Raw genomic sequence first — 22792 nt, forward strand, 5'->3', positions numbered from 1 at the left:
GTGTTGTTTCACGTGCTGGATTCCTTCTTAGACTGTAAATGTCTCTGTGGGTTTTTGCAGAAATCTTGGCATAAAGTGCATCTTTTAACTCAAAGGAAACAAAGTGGATAATGATGGAGCCCATGGACTGTCTGTCTTGGGCTTATTTGGGTGTTTTTGCAAGCCTAAGGTCTAGAGGTCTTCAAAAGGAGTAAGAGAAAGAAGTAAAGGATGTATTTTTTAGTCATGCTGATCTGTTTCCTCTGGTTGGGTGCATTTTAGTGGGCTGGTTGGTGTAGCTGGGTGATGCTTACTACCAGAACAGAGCGCTTCTGGGTAGTGCTGGTTCTACAGATCCTACGTTTATCTGTCTGAATGTTTGATCTCTCTACAGTTTGAATGAAGACCAGGCAAGTTGATGAGCTGGTTAGATCTGTGCTCAACTCTCCAGCTGCCTTGCTGGCAGGCTTCCCAGCTTTCCGGATGGCTGAAACCGAGAGTTTGGCTTCCTGGGAAACCAGTGTATTTTGGGGCACTCTTCAAAGAGAGTTGTCTGAGAGAGTTGTCTCAGAATTTTCTTCCTCTCAGAAAGGCATCTTTTCTTAGTTAGCTTTCCATTACAGTTTGAAATGCTAAATGTTCTTAGAGAGGGAAATTTAGTTTTCCAGGCAAATTCTTGCAGAAGGCCATCATTATCTTCTTCAAAAATTGTGTTTCTGTGCTTTTTGATGGAGTGTAAGGACAGAACATGCTAATTCCTGAATAGTTTGTGTAAAACTCCATATATATTGTATAGTTTGTATAAAACTCCATATATATTGTAAGCTAGTTCTCAAAAGCTCATCAGGGGCTAAGTGGTTTTCTGTCAAAGAAAGCTTAGCTCTCAGGACATTAAAACTTGCCATGACTTTTCATGTAAGACTCTTACATTTCCTGGAGTGATTGTTGGTTTTCTTTGGGGATAGGGGGAGGAGACTCTGCTTGTTACTTGCCTGGTTACATGTGAATCTCACCCTGTCTCAGTAGGTTTTTGCCTGAAAAATACAAGTTTCACCAAGGGAAGGCTGTGTTTACAGTTTCTTGTTGGCAGGGATCAAAGTCCATTATTTACAGAAGCCAAGGGTGATAGAGCACATACCAATTGCCTGGTGTGCTTTTTTTTTTTTTTTAACTGAATATTTGCTGAAGATGTCGACATCATTAAAACATGCTGCATCATGATATAATGAAAGCGTAGACAATTTTCTAATTACAATGTAAGAATCAATAATCTATGTTTACAGGCAGATCTCTTTGCAAGTCATTGTGCAAAACCTGGACAATGTTTTACAAATGTATGTCACACAGCATAATTTTAGAGTATCTGCCAAAATCCTTAGGTGTGTAAATGACACAACAGTAATTTAAGAGTTAGGGTTTTGACAAGCCTTCAAAAGCCTTAAAAAGACACTACAATTATCCATTTGGAAGATACTTTTCTTCATGTGATACTTTCTTTACTGCACTAGAAATTAGAAGTGAGAACCACTGAAGACAGAAAAGCTGTTTGAGAGGGTAATGTTAAATGAGATTCAGCTTTACATTTCTAGGAGTGGAGCTGAGATTAAAGCATGCCATCTGATAGATTTTGCCAGACATGTCCTTTGGTTTTATTTTATTTTTCTTCCCTGTTGTTGGATATCTTTCCAGCTATCAAACTTGGCATGACGCCTTTAAGAGGAAATGCTAAAAATTGCTTCTTTTTCATTTTTTTTTGAGTATGACTTCTGAATAATTTCAAGAATTGCTTGTTTAATATGGATTCTGTCTTTAATTTGAATATGAGGTTCTCCTTTTGCTAGCTTAACTGCATACTCCCATTCTTGTAAATAAAGTTAAACTCTGAACAAGTCTGGTTTGTTTAATGGTAAAGTGGAACACTCTGTAAGAAATAAAGCTAAGAATGAAACTATTTACAAGGTCAATACATTAAGTCATTAGAAGAGCCCTCATTACGAATGGTTCTCTAAATAATGTCAGCTCTGTACACAACATTAATCCAATGTGTCCTGTGTTCACAACTAAGGCTTAGAGGTGCTGCTGCTAGGAGGGAAGTGGGCAGAGTTCACCTGCTCTTTGGTTTTTGGAGTCACAGTGATCAGAGAAAAATTGTATGTCTGGCTTTTCCTGTATGAAGAAGAAAGAGAATTTTTATCCTTAATGTTTCAACATGTTCTTACTTGTCTGTCAATGCTGGGGAAACATGCTCAAGTTCCTTAGTTTTTTGTAGAGATAGCTATAGAAAAATAGTTCTCATTTTACCTGCAACTTCTCGTGGACCCTAATTTCTCAATGGTAAGTAGAATAAAATCAGAGAACAAAATTAGAACCATTTCCCATTTATATTGTTTCATGTTACTTGTTGGAAGAGTGATATAATCTAACTATTGTGCTAAAATGAACTTCCTTTCTTTCCATTTCATATGTATATGCATCTGTTTTGTAATTAGGTCTAAAATCCGTCTTGTCATGAACATATTACTGAAGCAGCAGAGACAAAAATAAGGAAGATTTCTTCCCTCAAACCACAGACTCATCATGTCTTATTATTACAATGAAGCTTTTGAAAATCCCGACTACCGCTTCTCAGAGACACTGGAAATTGATAGAAAGTGAGTTTATTTAATTCTGTTGTTGTGACTGTGCCATAAGAAATGCAATTATTTATGTGCAGGGGAAACTTTTTTCCAGAGTTTTGATTTGTGAAGTTCTTTTAATCCCTCCTTTTTGCTTGCATTCTCAGGCACAATTTTTTAAAGCTGTCATCAGGAAGGTGGCATTTGAGAGAAATGGCTTGCTTGCTTTTTACATGTTCGTAATTTATCAGTTAAATTTATTTTAGGATTCATGGCATAGATATCATGGATATTTTTTAGTTCCAGTAATTTTCACAGTGTGTTATAATCTTGCATGTCCTCTCATTTTCCAAGCACTTACTCCTGTTTAGGCAGAATCCATGCTAATTTCCAGTGGAGAAAGTTTTAGTCTTTCTAATTCAGTTGACGACCAAACCCGAGTTATGACGTTGAAGTTCTAAATACAAAATACCTCTTAGTATCTGAGTTTGTACTCAGATTTAATGATAAGAGGTAACAATTTTTTAGGGATATCTATTGAAAGGTTTTATGGCACTCAAGTTTTTCCTTTTTATTGCTCACACAGCAGGAGATCTCAAAGGAATCTGTTATCTCACAAAAACCCCTATGATTCTTCACCATATGGTAGCTACAGAGAGCCCAATGGAAGAAGAGAGAATTACTCTCCAGCCATACCAATGGCCTCTGTGAGACATGACTCTGAATACAGAGAAAGTTTTCCAAGAGCTGATGTCCAAAGCAGAAGTCCATATGGAAAATTCTATGGTATGTAATTTCTCCTATCAAAAATTTATATGAACACTGAAACAAATTATGGCTCACTCTGTCCTGAGGGAGTCCTGTAGCTCCAGAAGGCTCAACTGTCTGCATATATTTGTACTTGGTGGCAGTGTTTTTGTTTCTTTTTTTTTTTTTCCCTAGAAAGGAGTTCTGATAATATATTAACAAGTAACTATTGTAGTAACAGATTGGTAAATACTGGCTTTTATGGAGTGCATGATTCATTGAACAGTAGGATATACATAGTAAAGAGGGAGAATTTTTTTTAATAGGATATACTTCCATATTTGTAGTAGAACTGTATTTGGTCAAAAGGCCTGATATTGTGTGTGTGTAAATAATCCATAGCAGCACATGCCTTTCTGTATAATTCTGATTCCCTTCAACAGATAATCGTTCCTTTGAGCCTGAGCCAGAATGGGCATACAGCCCACCTTCTCCCTTCCATCCATTGGATGGCCCCTATGCTTCCAGTTTTTCCAATGTATCAGAAGGTAAGATACAAGGATTGTGGTGAATCAGAATACTGAACGTTAGTCTCACCCTCCATGAAATAATGAAAATTATAAAAGCCTTCTTGTTCGGGTATGAAGATTTTCACATAATGAAAGGAATCAGAACACACAAATTCTATTTTACTATCCTACATCACTGTAGCTGAATTTTTCAATATCTTTCTGAAAGTGATGATCTTTGTTCCTTGAGGAATGAAAGCTGTAATACCTACCCATTTTAACTCAAACTCATGGTAAGTGGGTCAACATAAAAAATAAAACAACCCCCAACTTATACAGTTATCTGAAAAGGTTAATTGGAGAAGGAAATAAGGGGAGGATAGGATGCATTTTTTGAGACTGTTTTTAGTGAATTTGTCTCTCTGTTGTCTAAAAGTAAATTCTGGACTATAACAGTAATTCGAGATTTATGTTCATTAAAATATAGGTGGACTGAAATAGTACAATCTGAGTTCCCTTTTAGCCTAGCATAGCAGTTTATTGTTCATTTTCTGGGTAGGAACTGTTCTTCCCATATCCTGTAATCTTATTGTTACAGTCAGTTTGGTTCCTGCCTGCTGCTTCTGGAATGTAACTAAGAGTTCTTTTCTGCAATTGTAACCTAGATGCATTGAAAGAACCATTTTTCTGTGCTCTCATAGTGAGAAATTTTTATTTTTTCCTCTTTTCATCATAGGAACATGGTCTTTAATTTGAGATCTGATTTGGCAAAATCATGTTTGTATTAAGGTGTAACAAATTTTATTGGTATTTTATTGTCTTGCTCTGTAACTGACCATAGAGATAGGATATTTCCAAACATAGCTTTTTCCATAGCTTTTAATACCTGGTAGGAAGGAGAGTGTGCATTTCCAACATAATCAACTAGAGGTTAAATGTGTAGGTGCTGAAAGTTCACGAAGTACCTCCACAAGGAGATACAGTTGCTTTTCTTTTTCTGATTCGTTTTAGTAGCTACAAAGGAAGTTGGCTTAAAGTAAAAATGACAGTAACATCAGGACACCTTTAGACCCAAATAGTAAATCCGGTTGGGGGCCTGCAACATGTGCATCAACTAGCAGACACTTCAGTCAGTTGGGGCCTTCCAAACTAGAGGGTTGAGCTCAAAAGGGGGGTGTAACGTTGAGCAGATTGGCCGTTAGCTTACTGGGGAGACAAAGTAAGGAAAGCTGTGGCTAAACTCATTGGCATCATAGCTGGAAGATAGATGCATTTAAGGAATAAAGTTTGAATAGTTGGATGAAAGAAGCTTGACATATGGAATACCTTGAGAACAGCTGCAATTTGGCCCCAGGGAAATGGAAGCTGATACATATATTCAGCATGATTGAATGTGATTCTGAAACAATCTCTCAGTCAGGAGAAGGATTTTGAAAGAGAGGAGGTGTCTCCTAGGAAGAAAACCTTCAATAATCAATGTGGACATTTATGAATGGGTTAGATGAGACAGTTTTCCGTGACAGCTGAAGACTGGGCTCAATACCATTTTTTCCAGTGTGTACCTGAAAAATTGCATCAGGTGTGACCAGGGAACATGTGAGAGGGAGAGTGTACATTTGCATGTAGGTAGAGAGATTGAAGAGTATATTTTTAAGTTCTTTCTGTGAAAGTCAAATTGTCCTAAGACAATTTTGCCTAGGAGCATCCTGGCTTATTAGACAGTGTATGTTATTTATCTAACTTTATTCAGAAGAGAAATAGAAGGCCATCTGAAGAGATCTTCATGACATTTTCCACCCCGTCTGAAACAGACCCAGTGTGCAAAGAAGGTAGGAGTTTAGAGAAGTGGTTTAATATTAAATAACATCTTGCACAAGGAAGGTTTAGTTGGCACTGTTCTTGGTTTATCATTAGAATTGCGTGTACAGTCTTTCTGTGGTTATGAGAGCAACTTGTTTTTTTGTTAATGCTAATACTTCAACTTTTATACTCCAGTAGCACACTAAAGTCCCATGATAAATGAAGCACAGTGCAGTGTGATTTTTTTTTGGCTAAAGTTTAGTTTTTCTTTTTACAATTTATTAGGATATGTTTGACCAGCTAATGAATTGTCTTCAGTCACTGTATGTATGGAATTAGCATCAAATTCCAGCCATGTGAAAACAAGCTGATTGCCAAGTAATACCTTACTATCTATTTCATACAAACATCAACTAAGATTATAGAATAAATAACACAAAAGTCTAGCTTTCAAATCATTACGTAGTGTCTTAGAAATGTAACTATCAAATGATGATCAGCAATAGACCAGAACCTTGGAGTTTGTTAGTATCGTGTCCTCCTTTATATTACAGCTCCTTGTATTAACATTAAACAAACAGTAGATGAGTAACACTTATTTTTTAACATTCAGTATTGTGCTATTTCCATACATCTGTATTAGGGTACTGGTAAGGATATTCTGAGCAGTATCATTAAGTCTCAGAACCTGCCACATGTTAGTGGCAGTGAAAGTGGGGAATGTTATTATATCAATTTCAGATTTTTAATAAAAACTACTGTTTTATCATCCCCAAATTTGGATTTTTCATGTTTTTTGTGCAGAAGAAAAGTTAGTTGAAAATCTTGCAAGTATGTCCACCCGTGAAAGGATTAAAGCAATCCAGAAAATGCCAGAGACCATGAAAAAAAAGAGAGAAATCAGGTAAAAATAGAAGTTTATCTGTTTAGCTTTACAAGCAGTATAATGTTGACATCTAGTTATCAAGCATAGGTTGCCATCTGCTCAGCTTGAGTTTGTCACTTTGAGTATGAAAGAACTGAAAGTACTTTTTTGTTCACTTTTTAAAAGTTAACATCTTGCAAGGAAAAATAATTTAAAGATGTTTCAACGTCCTTTCTGTACGTGAGAAGAATCTCTTATGTAATATAAAATGAAACAGCAAGGCAATGCCTTTCAGCATGCAGGAAGACTTGTGATTATTATTCAAAGGGAACTTGGATGTTGGCCATTGCAAATGAAGAACAGACCACATGATCTCAGCCATCATTTTGTCTAGTTACATATATTTATTTAATATATGTGAATATATATATATATATTTTCCATCAATGAGTTAGTGGAGGGGCTAGGATATGCTGTCATAACTCAGCTTGTAATGGACAAGAGCTATGGTGTCAGCTGATGCAAAAACAACCATTAGAACTGTCTCCACATTCATGAGCACATGTGTTTGCAGCAGCTTCTTTGGCTTCTTGTTTTAATTACAACCTGTACTATAATGCTTGTCACCCTCTGCCCTGCTCTTCCTCAGGAATAATGTTCTGAAAGAAATAACAGAAAAATCAGGGAGACGTGGTACTCAACTTGACTGCTGTACACAGTGTCTGCGCAGAACAGAAGTGGTAAGTGTCAGACACTTCCGTGAGTCACAATCAAGTAAACCACTACAGCTGCAGTGTTATTACTGTCTCCAGAAGTATTTGGCAGCTTGCTTTCTTACTTACCAAAGAACCAATTCATTGCTGCAGTGTTCATTAGTAATGACTTGCATTATAGTAGCCATTAGGAACACCAGTTCAGCATCTTACAGCGCATGTAGTGGGGGAAATATGTTCTTATCATCAAAATGGAGCTGTAAAAATGTGAGTCCGTATTATGTGAATTTGAGCCCTGTGTAAGACTGCTTGCTGAGGTTCATCTCTCTCATATCTTTTGTACTTTAGTCATTTCGACGATTTAGAAACAGCTTGTCAGAACATTTTCACCAACTGTGGTTATGGCACAAGACTCTGAAGATCATTGGTGGCGAGTTTGGAACAAGTGTACTTTCGTATTTTATTTTCTTGAAGTGGCTGCTAAGTTTCAACATCTTCTCATTCCTCATAAACTTCAGTTTCATCACAGTCCCTCAGTTTATTGCAGCAGAACCAAATAACCTTTCATTCACGGGTCTGGAGCTGCTCACTGGAGCTGTAAGTATGTAACAATGGATTTATGTTATTACTCTGCAACAGATCTGGATTTATGTTATTACTCTGCAACAGATCTACTTTAAAAATCATGACAAAGTAAAAAAGCAATTATTTCTTCTTAAGAGATTGAGTTAGATGTTTATATGACTAGAAATGATAGTTAGTATGTATTTGAAAAAAAAAAGAAACTACAACAAACATTAACCCAGGGTGGAACTCATTCTGAGGAATGTGTCTTACTGCAAATGATTGCTGTGTTCAGCAATATATCAAGATTTTTTCATTGTTCTTCTAGAAAGGAGTGGAAGTCAGGCCTTCTGGAGGCGGATACAATAGTCTTTAGCAGAACATTTTTCCCATGCTGATTTTCCTTTAAAAATACAGTGCAGATTTCAGTATATGTTCCTGTGAGTTTTGCTTATTTCTAAAGCTTTATTCTTCCAAGGAGGGCACAGATCTTTGTGTGGCAACCCACCAACTTTAGTGTGCCCTGTAGACAGGAGGATCTTTTCACTATGCGGAGATCTTTATATTCAGGGAATAAAATCCCAGGATATTTATAAACAAAAAATTTTGCACTGCTCTAAGTTTAGTAGTATTCATCAACTACTTGATCTGAGAAGACTTACTCTTTTTTCTGTCTTTGACAGTTGTAAAAATTGTGTCAATTTTATTGTTGTTGAAGGATTTCTCTGGTTAATAAACATCATTCTGCTCTTGCTAACGCTCTTTTTCAAAGGAAAGGTGTCCACCCTTTCTTTCTAAAATTGGGTTTTAAAGTGCTGTATTTTATAGTAACGTCGTTTAATTTTGCAAAGTACAGTCACCATTGCAGGAGGTCATCTGTGATGTAATAACTCACGTATTGAATGTCACATGCTTCCTCCTTGGTTCCTTTGCAGTTGTTACAATTTGTCAGTTCAGAACATTGCTCCGAAGAAATAAATGATTAATGCTTTCCCTCTTCAGGAATTTTCAGAGAAGAGCAAATCCTGAAAGCATATTGAATGCTCACAATCATCCCAAATGATGCAAGTCATTTATATACCTCTAAAAGTTCTCAAAAATATGGAAGTTTATAGCTGATAGAATGAAAACAGGGTTCAATTTTCACAAATTTAATCACACCTGATTTTACAGCTGGGAATGGGACAGCTCCCACATCTGAATTGTGCTTCAGGTGATGGTACTTCTCTCTACATGCAGGTACTAGCAAATATTCTGAATGATGTCCATATATTTTCAGGGTTATTTTCAACAAACAGTACTCTACTATGGCTTTTACACCAATGCTACAATCAGTAAAACGGAGAATGGTGCATCTTACAACATGCAGCTGGCCTATATTTTTACTGTTGGAATATATTTTGTCATCTGTTTGCTTATCTTGTTGTTCAGGTAAACTAATCATATATTCTTATTTCATTTATATTAGCCAAAAAAATATGTAAATGTCTGGCAGTGATAATTACCTGAGTGTGTTTCTGTAAGTCCTTATTTCCAGGTCTCAGGTTTAAGCAGAAGATTCTGCTCAAAAGACAGTCTCATACACCAAACTTTTATTAGGCGAAGGAAGAATAACTGCAGAATAGTGAGGGCCCTGCAGGTGAATCCCAGCTCAAAGCAATTTACAGCATGATCTCCCTTTTGTAATCTGTTGCTGCTGATAACATATGGTATTGACATGGCCTTCTAATAGCAATGAAGTAAAGATTGTCAGCAACAACTGGGAGAAAGAAGTGTGAGAGTTCTCTCTTATGTTAAGATTTATTTTCCATGCCTTCTTATGTGAGATGCTCTGACATAGGTCCGCTAGCCAAGGGAAGGGATGGAAGAACTGAAAAATTCACACACACACACACACACCCTTTTACTGTTGCGAAAACTTGATCTATTTCCCCATTATGCATCTCAATTTTTTTGTTGTTGTTGTTGCAGCATGGCAAAATCCTTCTGCAGGAACTTCATTAGCCCTCAGACATACTCTGGAAATGCTAGCAAACTTCTCTGCACTTGGGACTTCAATGTAACTAATGAAAAAGCTGTTAAGCTGAAACAAAAGAATCTCAGCACACAAGTAAAGGTACAAAATCCAGGAGATGCAAAAAGGTGCAAAGATACATAACTAGCATGCTTGGATCACTCTGCCAGAATGTATGCACAAATAAGTCTCCAGAACAGTGACTCAGGCATGCTAGTCATGTTTCTAATAAACTTAAGTTTTCCTGGCTGTTAAGTTTCATTTGATTAGAACTTCTGGAGTTGTCGTAGCTACTTGTTTTTCTTTTCTCTTTGAGCTACATATAAATATTTATATCCTTTTGTTCTACTGAATGAATGCTTTTGTTCTACTGAATGCATCTCTATGACTATTAAATATATGCTAGAATATTGCTTTTTTTTTTCTTTTCCTTTTTGCAGTTTAAATATTTTGTCGACAAAAAGCAGACTTATGATATTAAATGTTAAATTAGCATAACTGTTGAGAGAAACAACTTTTAGGACAGGAACACAAAATTGGCCATTTAATTTTCCCAGGATATTACTGTGCTGATCTTCTAGAGAAACAAATCTTTTATTCAGTCTCTCAAGCAGTTACTTGAAACAGGTTTTCCTTTATGCTGCTGACTAAGCAATTCTTCATTAACATTTGTTTCCGTGCAGGAAGGCCTCACTGATGTAAACAAGGAAGTACAAAATTTTTCTGTAACAGAGAGACTTGTTCATATTCTTCTTCATCTTGGTGCCTGGGCTGCTTCCCTGGGAATAGCAGTGGCTGCTTGTTCCGGTGTTTACTTCCTCTCCATTAATAATCTAGAGGTAAGGACAGACTTTGCAGCCTGTTTTTGGAGACGTATTTTTCCACGTGGGTGTCTTTCTTACACAAAATGCAAGCTGTGGTCTGTTCGCTACTAGGGACAGTAGGAAAGCATGGGTGTTGTTTCTGCCAATACACACACACGTTCTGCTGTACCTAAAAAGCTGGTTTGCAAAGACTCACACTACTGGGGATTACGGCAAGACTGTAGGACCTGAGGGATCTGAGCAAATCTCCCACTTCATCCCAGCAGTTGCATGCCTGGACCCGCGTCCAGCTTAGAGAGAGCGCAGCTGGTGGCCTTGAAAGAAAGTGCAAGAAGAAGCCTCATCAAGGACTGCCTCTCCTTTGCCCTGGAACAGCTTTTAAGCTGGGGCTTCCATCTGTGGTCCCATGTAACACAGTGGAAAGGGAGGGTCGTTGTGCTGCTGGATATGGACCAGTAAAACATGGTAGCCTCTAATCAGAGAACATTCAGAGATGTGTGTCAGGTGTGTGGGCACAACTTGTGGCAGCATTTCAGCAAAGGTTCTAAGTTTGGGGTTGGTTCTTTTTGTTTTTCTTCTCTCAAAGCTGTTTATGGAAGGGCATGAAAATGACCTGGAGAGCCAAGCTGCCATGTTGGTGCTACCAATTGTTGCATCTCTCCTCAATGTGCTCATCCCATTCTTCTACTCATGGCTTGGACACCTGGAGAAATTTCAGAATCCCAGAAATAGGACATATGTCACTATTGCCAGGTATTTTTTGCTCCCTCCTCTTAGTGTTTTTTGCCTGAAGTTGGCTGACTCATCTTTTTACTGCAAGCTATGTCTGGATGGTGTGGTGGGCAGTAGGGAGGTATGGAGCACATGAATTCATCTTCTCCAAAGGTTTCTGCACACTCTTCCCTCCCTGTTCTGTTTGCCTTCTGTGAGTCTTCCGGAGTGTTCTCTGCATGAGGACAGGGTACCCCTCCCAGTTAGGAACACTGTGACTCTGGGCTTGGCTTTGTTTGTAGCTCCCACAGATACCTAGTGGGCTGCGGACCTCCTGGGGAAAGGAAGGGAAGTGGAGAGAGGAGTGAGCAGGTCTAACTTTGCTACGGGTGCCTGGAATTAACACTACATTACCACCAGTGCCCCTCAGGCCTTCCTCTCTTGTGGAGCACACACACCCATGTCCAGTAGCATGTTTAGGCCTGTGTCAAGGTCGTCACACCTGGCTTCACTTCTGCCAGGACAATAGAGTAACATGGCACCAGAGCTCCTGTTAGTCCTGGCACTGTGCAGCGCTATTGTTGGTGTGTAAGAAGGTAGTAACATGACCAATGGCCATCCTACCATTGTTCCTTCCCGTGAGCTTACACAGCAGTTGTCAGTGCAGTTACTGGTACTTTTTCTTCGTAGAAACATCATCCTGAAAATATCGATTATTGGAATACTGTGCTACTACTGGCTTGACATTGTGGCGGAATCGAAGTCCCAGGTAAAATTTCAAAAGTATGCATCTTTGACCCATGATAACTCATTAGGAACCACTTTGGTAATAGGCCTGCTTCAGCAAAGAGAAGTACATGGAGTCCTTTGGACAGCTGAATTTCCCACCCCAGCATTTCTTTATTAGAATCTCTAGAGAAATGAACTGTATGAGAATGAGTCACCCGATTTGAGTCTCAGCTGGTTTGCAGCATTCTTCAATGAGAGGTCAACTGTGACTAGTTAGGGTGCCAGCAAGTCTTTGATCCATAGCCCAGATTTCAGATGCCCAAGCATTTGCATTTGGGAATGTTAGAATCATGTAATTTTTTACTTCAGATATGTTTATTTATTTATTTATTTCTACCTCTTAAAGTGCTGGGAAACACTGATTGGCCAAGATATCTATCGTCTTATTCTGGTTGACTTCATATTTTGTTTGCTTGGCTCTTTCTTTGGAGAATTTTTACGAAGGTGAGTACAATGTTTCTAATCTTGTTTTTATTCATTAGCCAAAGACATAGTTCTTTTGGTTGGTTGCTTGCATGCTTTTTCCCCTCCAGTGTGAGAAAAGGAGAGGTCCAACAGGATTATGTCTGGGATACAACTGAAGCTTTCTCAGTTCTCTCTACCAGGCATGGTAGCTGGGTATGTGCCTTGGGTATATCCCAGCTCCTTCTTAGGAGAGGTCACAGTGTGTACTGTTCTACTCTCCCAGTGTGTCCTTGTTCTCTTTGGAGATGGAAACACAGGCAGGGAGGAGTCACACTGTACTCCAGTAGGTCTCCTTAACAGGTGCCAAATGACCAGGTGTCTCAAGCAGAAAACCCTGCTTTTCTGCATGCACACAGGTGCATTGCTGGCTTTTCTTGGTATGTCCCTCTGTAAATGTTTTTTCTTTTAGTTATCACACTCTACAGAGTGCATGCAAGTTTAAAATCTCATTTTAATCAGTCTTATTAAGGATGTAATATGACTCCCAAGTGTAGAGGTCTGTAGTGTGGTATGTGAGAGAGTATTTTTAACTGAAAGTAAGCTCAGCTAAACATGTAAAAAAAAAATTCATTTAATTCTGTAATCTGTTGCATGTCCCTTCCTACTGCTAAACATTATTTACGACTACAGCAATAGAGTACTAAATGCTTGCCACCTCTATAGAACATTTAGGGATCCTGGCTATATATAGGAGATCCTTATGATTGTTTGCCCTTCGCATGTGATGAGAACAAGATTGGTTTACAAGTTAGGACTTTGGCTTTTGTGTCGAATCAACACAAAGCAATGTTGAGAAGCCCTTGAAGACTTTCCCTTCACAGCTCTTGTCAGTGTACTTTAATCCTCCGGTGTTATCATTCTGTTTAGACAGAAAACCACCTCCCCACAAAAAGGCACAGTACTAAAACCGCGTCATCAGCCATTATGAATGTTCCCCACTGAGCTGTGTGAAAGCATCAGACTTACAGCCATAAAAGGTTAAAAGTACAAGTACATTTGATTACTTGCATGTCTTCAGAGTAACTGGAACTCAGCCCTGAAACGTTGATGATGCAGCTGATCAGGTGGTACCCAGACCTTTACTCAAGGCAAGGTGGGACAGTAACCAAAATCCTCCCTGTTCTTGCTACAGAAAGCAGAAACTGAATCTTCCCAGCTCAGGAAAAAAATAAGTGATAAAATGAGATTACTGGTCCTCAGGAGGAATCCTTGGGGTACTTGCTTACCTGTGTGTCTCAGTTACCTGCCACCTTGGTTAGTTTAAAGTAGAATATGCTTTAGGATATGTTGCAAATGTCAGGTTAGAAGATTCATTTTTTTTGATTAAAGCTGAGAATTTTCAGGAGGCGGGAACTGGAAAGCTGTTAGGTTTTTGTAATGAGGTAAACTGTCATTTCAACTGTTAAATCATAAGCGTAAGCATACTTTTCTGATATAGTTATAAATCCTTTTTTTTCTTTTGGTCTTTTTTTTGTCTTGCATTAAAAATATTCTAAGTCTTTCTTACTCCTGCTGTGTGTTATGGGAATTCGCTTTTGCCAGATTCTTCTGTTTCATTTTGATGTGCTGTCTAATCAACAAGCTGTGGCTGCTTTGTGTGACGTGGTTAATGGAACCCCTGAATAACCTGTCAGTGATGCATTCAGGAGGTCATTTGCAGAGGTTTTTACCTTTTAACAAATGCTATTTTTTTTTCCAGAATTATTGGAACTACAGTCTGTGTAAGCCTGGGAGTGCCAGAATTTGATATTGCACGAAATGTTTTAGATTTGATCTATGCACAGACTTTGACCTGGTAAGTGGTAAGTTTACAGCTAAAACTTTGTTTGCATGTAGGAATACCATGGAACATCCCGATTCAAACATTTATGGGTGCTTTGCATCATGAAAGAAAGTGTAGGATAAGTGAGAGATGATATATATTAAGTACTTTTGTAAGGATTGTGACTCATCAGTTCTGTGACTGAAATTATTACTCGCATAATTACAGTAATTTAGATTGTGGTCCCTGGTCTGGGAAAAAACTGTAAAAGGAATATCCAAAAGTTTTGTTTTAATCCCCACTGGAATAGTGTTCCTGTTGAAATAATCTCAGTGTTAAATACCAGAAAAGCTGCCTTATTTCCTCCTTATTTCTGAGAATGAGTGCAGTACTCCAATTATGAGTTTTGCAGATGTGTACACAGATGTGTACATTTAAAGTTGCATGTTTTTAAAGGCTAACTTACTGTTACAGGATCACTATTAATATAATTACACATTTGCAAATAGCCAAACACTAACTGTATATGAAGATAGTCTGATGCTTTCTATTTTTGGTGCACTGAGCACTGTGTAGTGTATAGTGAAGATGTAATTTTTTCTTATAAATCTTTTCTGTTAGGATTGGTATTCTCTTCTCACCTCTGCTGCCTGGTATCCAGATGATATCATTTTTTATAGTATTTTACACGAAAAAGGTAACAAGCTTTACATGTGTTCATCATACAGTACCATGCCATTTACACTGCTTGAAATATGGGCAGGATTTATTGGGTCAAAGTGCTGGGTTTGTCTGGACGCTCTGGTTTTGTGCCCAGGGGAGCAGTTTGGTTGGTTTTGTTGTTGTTGCTTTGTTATTGTTTTGTTGTTGTTGGTTGGTTGGTTAAAGAAACAACATTTGGATGCACACCTTTGAATTGCAAACCTGTAAAACTTGAGAGGGGAGAAGTGTGAAAGCATAGGAATTAGAAAGGAGAAAGAATAAAGGACTAAAATTAAAGCCTAGAGAACTAATGGTATGTGCATTTCATATGCATAATGCATATGAACTGTACGTTAACTAAGTGCATGTGCCAATATAGACAGTCATGCTATTGCTGTGATTTTGGATTCTCTTTCTGTTCCCCAGCAACCTGTTTACTCCCCCCGAGTTATCTAGGTCTAAGTGGGGTGATTCAGCTAAATATCATGGTGGAAATTCTTCTTTTCAGAGTTCTTTGTCTCAGCAGTGTGATTAGACAACAGATTCCTTGTTAGGTGACTGAACAGTTTGTAGCATTGAATGCAGAATAACAAAGCTAGAAGCACCAATTCAAACTTCCCTGTATCATATCACAGAACCACTTGGTTTGGAAGGGACCTTAAAGCCCATCCAGTTCAACCCCCCTGCCACCCACTAGACCAGGCTGCCCAAATCCCATCCAGTCTGGCCTCAAACACCCCCAGGGATGGGGCATCCACAGCTTCTCTGGGCAGCCTGTGCCAGTGCCTCACCACCCTCTGAGTGAAGAATTTCCCCCTAATCTCAAATCCAAATTTCCCCTCTTTTAGTTTAAAACCATTCCCCCTTGTCCTATCGCTGTCTGCCTATGTAAAAAGTTGTTCTCCATCTTTTTTATAAGCCCCCTTTATGTACTGAAAGGCTGCGATGAGGTCTGCCTGGAGCCTTCTCTTCTTCAAGCTGAACATCCCCAGCTCTCTCAGCATTTCAGGTGCTCCAGCCCTTTGATCACCGTGAACATTGGGTTCATGTGTGCTGCAAAACCAAACTACCCAATGGAGTCTTATAGAATCCATCAGAAACTCACGTTGCCTCTTAGTATTTGAAAGACTATACTCTTTTTCTAAAACTACACTATATCTATCAAGTTCTTATAGTAGAAGTCCTTGGAAACTTTTGATAGATGCTATTCCAGCAATTGCTTCCAACAATTTCAGTAGTATTGACTTAAATCCATTTAAAGTGATAAGTAACACTGTTCTGAGAATGAGTATATTTTCATCTCTTAAAAGGTCAGCCTAATGAAGAATTGCCAACCCCCTCGCCAAGTCTGGAGAGCAGCTCAGATGACAACGTTCTTCATGTTCCTGCTGTTTTTCCCTTCCCTCATTGGAGTCCTGTCTGTCATTGCAGTTACTGTCTGGAGGTAGGGAAGAGCACTGACATTCAGTTCCACTATGTTATGCTGTGACCTTATACCAGGCAGAAGAATCTGCATTGTTCTGTAGACAGATTTGTATTAATTGCTAAAGGAGGGTTTCAAATGTTCATGAGATGTTTTGTATTCTGAAAACATGCTCTGAAAGTTTGCAAAAAAAAATGGTTAATGCAGAACTTGTCCCACAAGAAAGTGGGAGGGGAAACTTTGTTGCCTTCAAGTTTTAGTATTCTATTTAAATGTCAGAGAAAATTCTTTGATTCGTCCTTTCCTTCTCCTGAAAAATTTCTGTGACCCAGCCTGTTCCTGGGATTAAATGTTATAGGCCATACCAGGCCTATTAAATGTTATAGGCCATGACTGTCTAGATTAGTTCAATTTCAAAGCAAATAATATTTTCCTCTTTCTGTCTATCTGAAAATGTTAATTTTTGCTAAGGAAACTACCTTAGTTCACCACAGCTTGTTGTTACTGAAAGTTTGCAGTGACTCATGTCCTGGAAGGCAAGGTGGGATGATGGTTCCTTTACACATCTTTTGTGCAACTTGGGAAATTCAGATTTTCAAATTGCTATAGGCTGTGCTACACTGATTGACTTGTTACATTTAGGTCAAGGTTATGTACACAGGTTGGTGCAGATCCATTGCGGCAGGGTGTCTTAGATCTCTGGCTGCAGTAGTCTCAGGGGGACATTGGGGTGGCATTTTAAGGTGTGGGAGTTGACCCAAGTGAAAAATCAGACATAAATGATGGAAGTTCCCTGAGGCTCCAAAGAGGACGGAGGGCTATATCAAACTAACAAGCATCTTCATCAACAAAGTGTTTAACTAAATCATGTTAGTAAATGAAGCTTTAAATAGTTGTTTTCTCACACTTTCAGGTTAAAACCTTCAGAAGAATGTGGTCCTTTCAGAGGTTTGTCTTCTATGTTTGCAGCAGTCTCTGAGTGGATAAAAATACTAGAAAATTACACTGGCTCAAAATGGGTAGTGTGGATCTACAACAACTTAATTACAAGTGAACTTTTCTTCTTCATCCTCTCCATCATTTTCCTGTAAGTATCTGCTGATGAAAAGCACTTGAAAAGGACCTGAAGTGGAAAAACCTGGCTATGTCATAGCCATTCTCCATAACAGAGTTGCAAAGTACATTCTAGAGCATCAGAAATGATTAATAAATAGGAACATCATGTCTTTGAAGTACATAAATAAGTTATAAAATCTATTCCTTTTATGTTAGGATGCCAAAGCTCTTTGCAAACCAGCTTCATTCTAACTATAGAATATGCTGCTTTCAATTGAATGCTTTTAGTTTAGTGATGCCTAGGCTTCCAGATCTCAATACCACTGGCTTACTTAGCTTTAGGAACATCAGCAAATGGGAACATGCTGCGTACAGTTGGCAGGTGAAATTGCTTTTTTCATTAGTGTATAAATCAGTAGGAAAAGAGAAATCATTCACAAGCACAGGTAGTACAGGCTAGATCTCTACTAGAACCTTGGGCAATATAAAAAGTGGAGGTTCAGAAGGTGTTTTCTTTGTCTTTTCTGACCATGGGGTACAGTGGTGAAGGGCATGGTGGTACACAAGTGGCACGTTAAAGTGAGCACACTATTTGGGGACATGCTAATACGTATGTTGCAGTCTACATCCAGCTAATCTCAGGTAAATTCACATAGTGTCTTCCTGACTGAAATGAATTATATTGGCAAAACCTGCATGTGCATCTTTAAGGTATTTGCCTGCTGGTAGGGTTTGAAGTTGTAGCTGTGCTGCTTGCTATTTCCATCATAGCCTGTGCACATGTAACAGCCCAAACCTGTTCGCATTAAACAAGCTCCCAGCCATTCTAGTGGAACCAGAATTGGCCTGAAAACAATAAGTGTTCAGTGTTGTGATTTAATGTCCATGAATGTGTCTAAGCAAATGACACAAAATTGGTTAAGAACATTAGGTTCATGTTTGTTATCTTAAATGCAACTTGTATTGTTTACTTACGTTAATTGTACCTCTCATCTTGAGTAAGTCTGTAAACCTTTGGGTCTTTTCCAAGAGAAAGCAATTTCATGTTTGCCGTTTGATATGCAATTATATCCATACAGACATATACATGTGTATATTATTAAATTTCTAGTGGACAAAATGAACAAGATAACTTTCTGTTTAAGCAGTGACTAGGAGGAAATACACACGGGTATGACTGTTCATCTGTTGCACTTTATTTATTTTTTTTAGAATTATTACTTATCTTTACTGGCAAATAATAGAAGGAAGAAAGACCATGGTCAAGCTCTTACGTAATCAAATTGTTAACGTAAGTTCATCTTTCAGCTTTATCTTGTTTAAAGTTTGGCTTCCTTGTTGATTTTCTCATACTTCTGTTATGCAATTGTAACCTGCTTCTCCTATAACAATGCAGAGGAGGGTGGAAGCCCTTCTGCATGTCAGTTGCAGGGAAACTTACAAATAGAGTTGTTGCAAAAAATTTTTACTTCCAAGCTGTGCTGCTGCAGCTCCCTTCATAGACTGATTAAATAGGAATCTTAATGAGTATTCTGGTCAATGGTTACTCACAGACCTTGAGCCTCCCTTAATGATTACTCCATTCCAGCTAATGATAAAGAATTTCTTGACCACAGGAAGGAAAAGATAAAATGTTTTTACTTCGAAAACTCCATTTACTACAGAGGGCAAAACAAAATCCGTCTGTACCAAGAGGACGAGACCAGCAGGTCAGTTTCGTAGTTCAGATAATCCTGTTGCAATTACATGCTCATTACGATTCTATGGGATTTCTCTAGTCTTGCAAATAGGATGTCATTTTCAGCTATGTCTGTGTTTAAAACTTCACCTAAATTGCTTGCTTGCTAGTTAGCTCCAGCCAGCAAAAGGATACCTGGGAAATTCCCTACTTGCTCCAGAGAGGAATTTAACTTGGGAGGATGTAGAAGGTCCTTCCCCTCACTAAATATTATTTATGATTATGAAACTGCAAGAAAACATTTCTAATCTAGGTGTAGTGATGGTCAGAAAAGGGTTCAGCCACACTTAAACCTTGCCTAGACTAAGAAGGAAGCTGCATTCCTCCCCTGACTCTAGATTTCCTTACAGGTTTATGTTTTGTGTCCTCCTCACCCACCTTTGCAGATGAGTTAAACTGAGTGCCCTGATCTAACCTGATTTTAAATCCCACACAACATCAATAGACATCTAACATCTTTAATTTAAATTTATTTTTCAAGTCAGTGGTGCTTGCTGAACCATCAGATTAGTGTACATGTAGGTGCTGTGTAGTGTTTTCATTTAGGCTGAGTGAAAACTCTTTGACCTACATACTTGGGCAATAAAAGGGTTTGTTAGGCCCAAATAAGTACCTGTCCCATGGAGAATAGCTTGTCATCTGCAGTTGCTGCTTTGCTCTTTGCCACTTCTCATTGCCATTTTAGAGATTTGAAGTAAGATAGGACCATTTTTCTCCACCTGTTCATTCAGGTTAGTTCCTAGTAAGTAGGTCTGGATGTCACTGTCTGCTCCACACTCTTCCCTGGCATGTACTCACGTGCCACAATCTCATATAATTGGCACTAAGTTGCAAGCACCTTTGTCCTCACAGTTATCCTGCCTCCCCAGGCTTCCCTTCCCCTAAAAGAGAAAGGAAACAAGCTAACATAACTGCAATAACAATGAAAAATACCAAGACAAAAGTAGTCTCTTCAAGGCAGGAAGCTCCATGTATCATTTTTGGCAGCATAGAGAGACCGGGCTCCTTTGCACAGCATCCAGTATTATGTCCCAGCACTGTATTTCCTCTATTGTGCACAACTGTATCTGCTTCTGTTCCATCTAGTTATTTGTGAATAAAGAAATATAAAGTATTCTAATAACAGCTAAATCACCTGCATAACTCTTAAGGTGTCAAAGAAGCCAGTCCGAGAAAGAGAGGTGTTACCAGCAATAGTGTCTAAAAACAAGAGTCTGAAAAGGAAAAACTGAAATTTCATTTCTGTGTGGGTGGCAAACTGTGAACACCTAGGTCCTTTTTATCTCAGATCCTTCCCCACCCCTCCCATTTATAAAATCGGTGTTGTGACGTTATCTGACTAGGTGATAATCTAACAAAAAGTACTGTGCAGTTTGCAAAGCACTAAGGCTGCATCTCTGTGTCACTATGAGATGGAGTCCTGGGCTGCACAAAGGACAGTGCCTCGGAACTCAGGCAGGCCGTGGTACAAGCGTGCCAGGTTGCCTTTTGGCTTCTAAACATCTCCCAAAACCACGGGTAATAGATGTGGATGTGGGTACTGACCATAAGGCCAGGACTGGAAGCCATAATATATTACTGCTAATGTCAAATATAATGTCTTTCAGGGAAGAGCTTCATACCACCCATCCATGCAACGTGCCCAGCAAGAGCCAAACTACCCAGGCAGGACATTTGACAGAAATCAAAACGCATCCTACAATGAGGTGAGATAGTCAAAGAAGGAAGTCTCTGCTTGTTTTCCCTATATAGACAGTGGACGTATGTTGGACAAAGAGTTGGACAGACAGTACTGTATGTGTAGAGATCATTTTAAAAGATTGAAGAGATGAAAATATGTAATCAGAATAGGCGTTGGCATATTTATGTTCATAATCCTGCTTGAGATCTGGAGAGAATGATTTTGTTACAGGAAATGCATAATTAAATACAAGATAATAAGCACACGAGGGAAACACTGACTTAAATCTACTTGTGAATTTTGTTTCCAGTATCCCTATTCTGCTGGCATCTTGAAGGGGACTGGCTTCCCACCTGGTAAGCAACAAATGCTAAGCACTGAGAAAGTAACTCTCGTCAGCTCAGCTCAGTAAAAATGTTTGATTTAGTATAGACACAGCATAAAACAGATTGAGGTAACAGACACAGACTTTTAGCACCCTGTATAAAGAGAAAACAAAGACTGTGTTTCTGCGGCCAACGCTTGCTGTTGGTAGCTTATTGTTAGCTTGCTGCTGGTAGCTTATTGTTAGCTTGCTGCAATGTTGGGTGGAGACTTCTGAAGGCTGATCTCAAGGTTCAGTATACCTGAGTTGAATTTCTTTGGGTAAATGAGACATTTTGTCTTATGGGACCAGCTGTAGGAAAGAATATTGTGTCATATTAAATGAGTACTTAACCACTTCAGAAGTGGTTATTAACAACATAGAGGCCTTAGCACATTGTACATCCAGAATAAAACACCTATGGAAGCCTGCCTGGCAGCTTGAACCATTCCTGCTTCATACAAACATGTTCCTTCATTCTAAATATTTGACAGATGAGACTTAAAAAGCATGGGGCTTTCTAATACAGGACGGCTGTTGTACCCACATCAACGCAGTTAACATTACTTCTCTTGTGAAAAATAGATTTGGAGACATCCCAGCCCAGCAGCAGCCCAGGGGTGTCCGAAGCAGTGGCACTTGCTCTACGTGCCAGACAAGCAGCACAATGGGAAGATTAAGAAGACGATGTAGATTTCCAACTGCGAGCAGGCAGAATCAGTGGTGAATGTTGTCGTTGATGTTCTGCGGAAAACAATACTGATTCACATTAATGACTGAAAGAACCATTTTTTCCTCCCCAAATGGAAGAAAAATAGGAGACTGCAAAATGCATCCTCCTGGCAGTTTATTGTAAGACAGGGAACGCACTGCGTGTTTGGTTTGGCTTTGTAGTGAAATTCTGGTGATAATATGGCCAAGCCTGGAGGAAGTATTTATCTTGTTTCAGTAAGGGTCACCCCACAGCTAGTCATTTGTTGTTGACTAAATGTAAGAAAATTTGTGCCTAATTTTAAGTAAAAGCTTTGATCTAAAACTACTTTTGTGCGTTAGATTGTTTGAACAGCTTTTATCTGATCTAAACCAAAGGTAGAGTATCAGTCAAATAAAAAGAAAACTAAAGTGCAGTTGTTTTGAATGATTGAGACGTTGTAATGGCTGTAGACTAACTTGTATGAATGACCGTAAAGCTTTTATTCCATCTTCACTCTTCTGAGCCATTTTTACAGGATTTATTTCACTCAAAACCAGCTTGATGAATTCTACTTTTTAAGAATGACTTCTTATCAAACATCTCACCTGTGTAAAACAACATTGTGAACAAAAAAGTTTGTGACCTCTGTTCCAGTAAAGAAGGGATTGGAAGTAACACAACAGGGATTTTTTTTTTTTAATCTTGTGACTTTGAGACATTCAGTGCAGCTGCTTTTTACTCATAGCCCCAACTCTGCTATGATGATAAATCTTAGCT

General features: G+C 38.6%; 1 protein-coding gene across 7 annotated transcripts in view; it reads left to right on the forward strand.

Annotated features, from left to right (window-relative positions):
• The window catches only part of TMC5 (transmembrane channel like 5), a 33924-nt gene extending 11566 nt beyond the window's left edge, over positions 1 to 22358 (forward strand). For 5 of the 7 annotated variants that reach the window (XM_080556447.1, XM_080556446.1, XM_080556449.1 and 2 more), the window contains 21 exons: positions 2469 to 2630; positions 3181 to 3380; positions 3785 to 3889; positions 6455 to 6554; positions 7165 to 7255; positions 7577 to 7825; positions 9072 to 9223; positions 9764 to 9908; positions 10490 to 10645; positions 11217 to 11383; positions 12032 to 12110; positions 12477 to 12574; positions 14295 to 14390; positions 14979 to 15054; positions 16370 to 16503; positions 17396 to 17569; positions 18751 to 18829; positions 19155 to 19247; positions 20884 to 20982; positions 21268 to 21313; positions 21907 to 22358. In XM_080556447.1, coding sequence (XP_080412573.1) covers positions 2557 to 2630; positions 3181 to 3380; positions 3785 to 3889; positions 6455 to 6554; positions 7165 to 7255; positions 7577 to 7825; positions 9072 to 9223; positions 9764 to 9908; positions 10490 to 10645; positions 11217 to 11383; positions 12032 to 12110; positions 12477 to 12574; positions 14295 to 14390; positions 14979 to 15054; positions 16370 to 16503; positions 17396 to 17569; positions 18751 to 18829; positions 19155 to 19247; positions 20884 to 20982; positions 21268 to 21313; positions 21907 to 22001 — 2508 coding nt within the window. In that variant the 5' untranslated portion in view covers positions 2469 to 2556 and the 3' untranslated portion in view covers positions 22002 to 22358. Of the gene's footprint in view, positions 1 to 1850; positions 2314 to 2468; positions 2631 to 3180; positions 3381 to 3784; positions 3890 to 6454; positions 6555 to 7164; positions 7256 to 7576; positions 7826 to 9071; positions 9224 to 9763; positions 9909 to 10489; positions 10646 to 11216; positions 11384 to 12031; positions 12111 to 12476; positions 12575 to 14294; positions 14391 to 14978; positions 15055 to 16369; positions 16504 to 17395; positions 17570 to 18750; positions 18830 to 19154; positions 19248 to 20883; positions 20983 to 21267; positions 21314 to 21906 lie in introns of those variants that run through there. The other 2 variants (XM_080556448.1, XM_080556450.1) reach the window with 2 other exon arrangements.
• Positions 22359 to 22792: the final 434 nt, after the last annotated feature.

Source organism: Anser brachyrhynchus (assembly GCF_964034855.1).
Source record: "Anser brachyrhynchus genome assembly, chromosome: 15".
In the NCBI taxonomy this organism is placed as follows: Eukaryota; Metazoa; Chordata; class Aves; order Anseriformes; family Anatidae; genus Anser; species Anser brachyrhynchus.